The 8,565-nt window shown below is 41.7% G+C and overlaps 1 protein-coding gene across 1 annotated transcript in view; it reads left to right on the top strand.

Annotated features, from left to right (window-relative positions):
• TM4SF18 (transmembrane 4 L six family member 18) overlaps positions 1 to 8,565 on the top strand; it is a 48,260-nt gene that overhangs the window by 38,580 nt on the left and 1,115 nt on the right. Inside the window, exons 4-5 of the mRNA XM_006772581.2 lie at positions 4,087 to 4,229; positions 7,158 to 7,338. Of these exons, the coding sequence (XP_006772644.1) occupies positions 4,087 to 4,229; positions 7,158 to 7,338 (324 nt within the window). The remainder of the gene's footprint in view (positions 1 to 4,086; positions 4,230 to 7,157; positions 7,339 to 8,565) is intronic.

Genomic DNA, 8,565 nt, shown 5'->3' with positions numbered 1-8,565 from the left:
GAAAGTGCCCATGAACAGGATTCGGCGAGAACAAACAAACAAACACCGGCCGCGGAAACGGGGAAGGCTTGGTTTCTGTAAGCTCTTCTTTTACGGGCACTGCATGGTCAGGTCAGCTCTTCAGGCTGCCCCCTTTAGGCTCAGTCCTCCGTGATCACAGAACCCAGCTCTCAAATCCCCCGGCGGCGCCAGGAATCCCACGGATCTCCTTTCCCCAGTCAGGGGCTGCGCCTGTCCCAAGGGGCGCGGCTGTCTGCCACGCGGTCTCCCTCCAACCCTCTGGGCTTAGAGGTCTGGCAAACTTTCCTGCCCAAATCCCTGGGTTTTTTTTTACCTTTCCAGGGGAGTTCTGCCCTTCCCGGCTGCAAACCGTCTCACCAGCTGAGCCCTTTCACCAATTCGGGGTGGGTGTTATTAGGTTCAGCTGCTCACTCCATTTGCTCCGGGACACGACCTGGGACGCGTCTGCCTATATCGCCGCCATCTTCTTTCTCCCTGATTGGTCGGTTTCTATGCCAGTCAGTGTCAAAAGCTCTGCCTCCTAGGCAGCCATTGGCTCCTTGCAGTTCACCCAGATTTAGCTCTGATTGGTTGGTTTCTGTGCCAGTCAGTGTCAAAAGCTCCATCTCCTAGGTAGCCATTGGCTCCTCTGGGAAATCCAGAATGGACCCGCCTTCATATCAGCACCAGCCCTTCAGTCATGCCCCTAGTCCTCTACCAGGTATATCTCTGCCTGCTCTGGGAAGCAGCACCACAGGCCTGTGGTGATGGTAATTTTGAATTCTCATCCCTGACCTAACCTTCTTACAGTGCAAGCTCTGCAAAGACAAGCATTTGTCTTGTTCATTCTTATTTCATTCATAGAGTTTACCTGTGTCTATGCATGTATGCTAGCACCACATGGTGACCAGTGGAACGGTCATTTCAGTCGTCATGGTCACTGCCTTTTTATATATATATAGATGTTATGGTTGCTAAATGAAGAAATTCTTCACTGATCTTCCCAGTGAACTGCTTAAGAATACATTTAATAAACAAGGAGCTCAATCTTTTCAAAACATCTTTCTTCCTTTTTCAAAGATGGCATTGGTGAATAGGCAAATTTTCTTTACAAAGTTTAACTAACAATAATCTACTGTAAAACAAAGAGTAGCTCTGTTTATCTCATTCCATCATGGGGCAAAATCCTATAAAAATCAATATGAGAAATATAACTTGAAAGAGCTTTTAATCATATGAGAGGATATTGGATGAAATAATATCAGAGAAGAGAAAAACAGAATTATTCTTTTGTTTTTGAAATATATTTTCTAATATTCCATAATAAACATGTATTAATGTTATAATCAGTAAAATAATTTTAAACAAAGAAATATAGATAACCCTGCTCCTAAAATTACAGGTTTGTTGTTCTCTCTTTTTCTAGTCTCAGCTTTGAATTTATCATCTAGTTGCTACTGCATGCTTCTGTTTGGCTATCCTACTCTTATTTAAAAACACACACACAAAAAAAAACACTTCTAAAACTAAATTAATTTTTTCCCAAACCAAACAATTTTTCTTGACATTTCTATTTCTGTCTCCTTTTCATCCAAGTTTTAAACTCTGGATTTTTCTTCAGTCATCTTCAGTGACTCATTTCCTCCTGAATGTCCTTTTTCTCCAGTGCATGTGTTTGTCACTTGACTTGAAGTTGTCTACATATAGAATCCTTGTTCCTGGGCTTTCTCACTTCCAGTTGGCATGACATCACTACTAGAGAAATTTCCAAAATCATATTTTGTTTTATACTATGCTAGAGGCCCGGTGAACAAAATTTGTGCACTGGGGAGGTGTCCCTCAGCCCAAGCTGCACCCTCTCCCATCTGGACCCCTCAGGGGATTTCTGAATTCCGGTTTAGGCCAGGGATTAGGCCTAAACCGGCAGTTGGATATCCCTCTCACAATCTGAGACTGCTAGCTCCCAACCACTCGCCTGTTTGCCTGCCTGATTGCCCCCTATCCATTCCCCTGCCAGCCTGATTGATACCTAACTGCTCCCCTGCTGGCCCAATTGCTCCTAACTGCTCCCCTGCCAGCCCAACTGCCCTCGCCTGCAGGCCTGGTCGCCCCCAACTTCCCTCTCCTGCTGACCTGATCGCCCACACCTGCCCTCCCCTGCTGGCCATCTTGTGGCTGTGGGCACTGCCATCATTGAGGGTGGGGCAATCAATATATTCCATCTGTATTAGATAGGATTCTTGCTCAAAAATACAGCTTGTCAGAACAATAACTTGTGCCATGTCTAGGGCAACATATATTCAAGATGAGCTTGAAACATCTGTTCCAGAAAGCAAGGAAATGTTCAAAGAATGATAAGGACATGTCAAGGGTTACAGGAATTGACTTTGATGTTCCCACTGGCCATATTTGGTCCATCTCAACATCTAAAAGAATAATAACAGTTATTAATTTGTATGAATTAGATTATGTACAAAAAGAAAGATGCAGTGGAGAAAGAAATGGAAGTTCTGTGCAGAAAAAAATGATAATATAAATGCAAAAGAAATGATAGAAAAGCAGCGCATTGCAACCAATTATTGTGATAATTGGTGACCAATGGATATGAGGATCACTAGTGGATGCTAAATCCATCAGTTCAAATGTCTTTAGGGAACAGGATATGACACAATATCAAAGTACTATCTCAAAAATCATTTACTAATTGCAAAGTGGAAAATGTACATTTATAGATCTGAAGGAAACCATCTTACCCAAGAGCTCAAACTTATCATTACCAATAGCAGTGAGAGGCCCATAATGTAGCCACACCAATCATGTGTTCTTGCCAATAGGTTCAACCCAAGTCCAAAGTAGAGGAAACAATCAGAAAAGCCCAGAATGTAGGGCATTCTACAAGACAACTGGCTGGGATTCTTCAAAAATAACTTAATATACAGAAAAACAAAAAGGCAGTAAAGTTAGTGTAGATGAAAGGAAACTAAAGAGATGTGATTTTGTGCATAAACCTTCATTGGCTCCTATATGAAAGAGTAAAAAACAGCTACAAAATAACAGAATATCTTTATTCTTGGAAGATATGAGCCAATGTATGCAGGAGTAAGAAATCATAATGTCTTTCAAAAATTTCAGCAACAAAAATTTATAAATAAATATATACATGTACATATACATACACAGAGAGAGGGAGACTGTACAGGCAAAAGTGGTAAATATTCACAAAAGGTGAGTCTAGGTAAGGGGTATGTAGGGGTTCATTGTACTATACTTTCAAATTTTGTAGATTTGAAAATTTTTAAATAAAAGGTTATGGAGGGAAAGCCCTTTGCCTGGAAGGAGAAAGTCCAGAGTCCTTGATCCAGCACTCAAGGCCATGTTCCACTTAGATCTACTAAGCTATAGTCAGTCTGTAAGAGATACAAGGGCTAGAGTGTGTCCCATCAACCCTGTCTCCCCAGCATTAGCACCATCGTCTTCATAATTCTCTCCTCTACTCCTCTGCAGGACCTCCTCTTAAGTCAAACTAATCTCACTCTTACAACTCTGCCTGTGCTGCTCTGCCTGTGAACATTGCTCATTTTCTCCATCCAAATGGGAACACTCTCTTCCCCATCAACCCCAGACTGACTTAAATATAAACATGACCATCTAGGTTCACACCTGATATTTCCCTTCATATTTCTACATGTGAGAAAATAGAGGATCATAACTTATGATTCTTAAAGACACCCCCACTTATAAAATAACATCTTTAATAAATAAGTATAAGTTGATTGATTACATTCCTTCACTACATTATATATGAAGTAATCACTATTTTAATGTCAAATTCCAGAAAAAAAGGAAGAAATTTAGTAAATTAATTAGTCATCTCTATGGAATGCCAAACAAAAAGTCATTTGAAAACTTATTTTTAGAATCAGGTGGGTTTGAATAAAATGTTCCCATTTTTGTCAGGACATTTTTTATTATAGGGAATTGAGTAGGCTTGGATGAGTAGAGGAAAGTACCTATCTGATCATTTATCCACACTATCCCCTTGTCTCACTCTATGGCACTAACCTCCTTCTTCTGTGTTTAATTTAGACACTGCTGTCAATTATATTCTCTGGCCTTGGAATTTCTTTCTCTGGATACTGCCTGGCCATATCAGCTTTGGGCCTCATCCAAGGCCCATACTGCCGCACCCTCAATGGCTGGGAATACGCCTTTGAAGGCACTGCAGGACGGTAAGGAATAATTCCTCAAGCCAAGGAATTAGGCTTGAATTACTTGACTTAATGCTCATGCTCATTTTCCATGATCACTTTGGTGTTTCATGCAGTTACTTTAGTGCAGAATTTTCCTATTCATTTACTAATCTCCAGACCAATATGTTCCTGTTCTGATCATTGTTCAGGTTTTTTTTTCTCCAGTCTTTTAATGCCACATGCGCTCACTGTTTTGAGGCTATCATGTATATATCCAAATGAAAGACATGTTTTATCCATACTTCAGAATAGGACTTCATGGTTACTGTGGTCTGGCAACTGCTGGAGCAGTTGAGTGGCTCTGGGAAGTCAGTCTTGCTTTGTGGCCAGGTTGAGCATGTGGTAAGTTACAGATATAAAAGGACTCAGCTGAGAGAGAATCACAGTGCCCATGGATGGGCACCACCCAGAGCTATGCCAGCAGGGGCAGAGCGAGTAACAAAGTGCAGGCTGAGATGCAGAGACATGCCTAAGTGCAGGGGCTTGTAGATGGAGCCAGTAGCTTCTCTAGCATATACTGAAGTAGAATCTAGAAGTCTTCTCAAGAGGCTGGTATGATAGTTCAGCTGTTGAAGGATTCATGCTGGGTCACAGAATGCCTCCCACTAGCACTGTGCTGAGCTTACTGGCCTACCAGCATCTGCAGAGGCAACTCAAAAGGAAGCAGGGCCCAGGCAGAGACACAGGAGAGGGTAACTGAATCTTGTCCGTCTCATCCTGTGCTCAGAATTCTAGTGGAATAAAATGAGGGAGTGTCGGTACCACTTCCTGAGAAAATCACATTTTCTTCTTAACTCCCCATGACTGCCTTTATAGTTCAAGACCCACATCTATTTGAAGTCTCACATGCTCACCTAGAGCTCCTTGGCAGAACTGCTTCTGTGTTGCCTTTATTCTGAAGGTTCCACAAGGTGCTCTGGCCAAAGCTCTTCCTCCGGTCAGGAGAACCTGAAACACAACCCTCGGCCTTTCTGAGAATTTAGAGACAATCCTGTGGAATTAAAGGACTTCAGGAAAGGGACCCTATGTATCAAGTCCTGCTGGCTGCAAAAAATCCTCTTTTTATACCATTAGCCCCTGAGCTTTTCCCCACCCCCAAACCAAAGAAGCCTCCCCTTTCAATTGCAAGAATCTCAGGCTTCCCACATGCCTCTCCCTTACACCTTTCAAGTTGCCCTTTATATTCGCATTCACCTGGTCCAGATTCTCTATTCCTTGAAGACCCTGTTGGTGCTTATAGGTTATAGGAATTTTTACATAATTCTCAACAAACAGTCACAGTAACCTTAGAGTTAGATATTTGAAGCTCACTGTCCAGATAAGACTCTAAAGGTCAAAGATGTAATAACCTTTAGCCAAGATCCTACAGATCTGGGAGTTGTGACTTCATATTCAATGCTCTTTACCTCTTGAAACCTAAGGGTCACTGGCAATATCACAAAATTCTCAGAGTGCCTCTCAGTGTACTGGAGCATAGAGAATAGGAAAGAGAGTTAATGGAGGGGAATGAGAAAGAAATGGAGTGGGGAAAGAGAAAATAAAGGTTGTGGTGGTGAGAGCACTAATCCTTTCTGCCACAGGCATTAATACCCACAGCCACTTTGGCTGGTACCCAGGTTGCCCAAATTGCTGTTTTAAGAAAAATCATCTTACTATTGACAAGATATTTATAGAAAATTCTGCCTTGTAAATAGGTTTGATTGTTTTTTGGGGGGTGATTCTTTTTAAAGACCAGTTTTCCATTTTGATTTAGTTGAACAGAGAGTGTGTCCTCCTTATAAGAAGAGCTAATGGTCATGGTAGACCTGGAAGTGGGCAAAAGTTGTCAGGCCGATTCAGTGTGGCTTTAAAATTATCTTGGAGTTGTTTAATTCTCACAATTCTATGCAGAACTAGACTGATCAAACCTTTCCAGCTTTTGCATTGCCACCTCACAGTCTAAATCTTAAGAGCTGCAGGACAGTAACACTCTGAAGAAGAAGTCCTCACACTGTGAACCCCAGACCAGCAACATCACCATCACCTGGGAACTTAGAAATGTAGTCTTGAGCCACACCCAAAATTTCTGAATCAAAAACACTGTGGTGGGGCCCCAAATTCTGCATTTTCACAAGCCCTCCACAATCCTGATACATGCTCAAGTTTGAGGACCACTGTTCTAGACAGTGTTGGGACAGTGTCTAGGAATATCTAGCAGAATTTCTCTTTTTCATTTTGCCACCCGTGTGATTTTATATCCAGTGCAAGCTCAGCTCTATCCCCTACAGCTCAAGCTAACTTCTGGACTCCCAGAGACAGGAAGTCTCTACCTCTCTTGGTATTGACATATGCTGCTTTCCATTACTATTGAACTCTTCAGTATGTATCTTGCTTCCTAATTGAATTGTAATTGTCTCTGAGGCAGGTACCATGTTTACAATAAGCATAGTCTGGTGCTATATATATACTATACTACAGGCCCAGTGCACGAATTCGTGCACAGGTAGGGTTCTTCGGCCTGACTGGTGGTTGGAGCTGATCAGGGGGGTAGGAGGGTGCCCACCCGGCCAGGGGGAGGGACCACAGGAGGTTGGCTGGCTGTGAGAGGTTGGCTGTGGGAGTGCACTGACCACCAGGAAGCAGCTCCTGCTTTGAGCATCTGCCCCCTGGCGGTCAGTGCACATCATAGCAACCAGTCATTTGGTCAACCTGTCATAATGGTCACTTAGGTTTTTATATAGAGAGAGATGTTCAATATATGTACTGAATGATTTCTTTAAATATATGAATTCATATTTAATAATATATATTTTAATCATATGTATTACTGTCCCAAACATATAAATAACTGTAGCCTTCTTCCTTGGACCAAGTATGTAGGCTTTGGCCTTATTGGCTCTTGTTGACCATTTCCTTCCTTGCTCTCAGTTTCCTTACAGATTCTAGCATATGGATTCAGTGCCTTGAACCTGCACATGTAGTGGAGTGGAACATCATTTTGTTTTCCATTCTCATAGCACTCAGTGGGCTTCAAGTGATCATCTGCCTCATCAGAGTAGTCATTCAGTTATCCAAGATACTATGTGGAACCTATTCAGTCATCATCCAGGTAACAGACCCCCACTGGCACCTGTACCTCACCCATTTTACCCTCATTGCCCATGATTCAATGAGTTCCTTAAAAAGGCTTTTAGCCCTGACCGGTTTGGCTCAGTGGATAGAGCTTCAACCTTGGACTCAAGAGTCCCAGGTTCGATTCCAGTCAAGGGCATGTACCTTGGTTGCGGGCACATCCCCAGTAGGGGATGTGCAAGAGGCAGCTGATAGATGTTTCTCTCTTATCGATGTTTCTAACTCTCTATCTTTCTCCCTTCCTCTCTGTAAAAAATCAATAAAATATATTTTTTAAAAAAAGGCTTTTAGAATTCCATTATTTCCATTCCTACTGCACTCACCTTTCTTTATTCAACCCCTAATATTTTTAATATTTTCTATGTGTTTGTTGATTTGTCTATATGGATTAAATCAATGTAATAGTAAAATCTGTATTCCGTGTTGCAGGATGAAAATAACTCAGTGTTTTCAGTGAGAAACATTTTAATGTTCCATGTAGTTATAACCCAAAGCTCAAATAAATATATGCATTTTTGTGCATTGAGAATTTTTTATTCATTTCTTTGAATGCTGGTACATTCAGCTAAAAATCTTTCTTTGTACTGAGTGGTTTTTAAGATGTGAAATATGTCTTTATCTATTGGAACTATTTCTGCATCATCTGCTAAAATATTAATGTTAATTTAGTTATAATTGAAACTACTAAACCTATCAAGCAAGTCTGGAGTGAAGAGAAATCATAACTGAGATCTTGTGTCTTGTTTAATAACATATCCTATCTAATAATAGACAAACATGGTAATTAACCATACCTCCGACACACTTCCCATTGGCTAATCAGGGCGATATGCAAATTAACTGAAACCAAGATGGGGGCCGGCAGCCAGGCAGCTGAAGCGAACAGGAGGCTTGCATGCTCCAGTGATGGAGGAAGCCAAGGTTCCCCCGTTGCTATGGCCAGGCTCTGAGCTCCGGTCTAAGCAACAATGTTGCAATTATAGAAGCTAAACAAACCCCAGATACCTGCTTTCAGACAGCCGGGGCATCAGAGCTTAGAGCGCCAGTGATGGCAACAGAGTTTCAATTACAGAAGGTAAACAAACCCAGATATCTGCTTTCAGCTAGCGAGGGCCTTAGAGCTGGAGCCAGCTCTCAGTTACAGTAATAGCCATAGAAGGTAAATAAATCCCAGAATTAAAAAAAAAAAAGAGGCTGGGAGCGT

Source organism: Myotis davidii, unplaced genomic scaffold, assembly GCF_000327345.1.
Source record: "Myotis davidii unplaced genomic scaffold, ASM32734v1 scaffold766, whole genome shotgun sequence".
In the NCBI taxonomy this organism is placed as follows: Eukaryota; Metazoa; Chordata; class Mammalia; order Chiroptera; family Vespertilionidae; genus Myotis; species Myotis davidii.
This window is presented reverse-complemented; position numbering and strand designations above follow the sequence as displayed.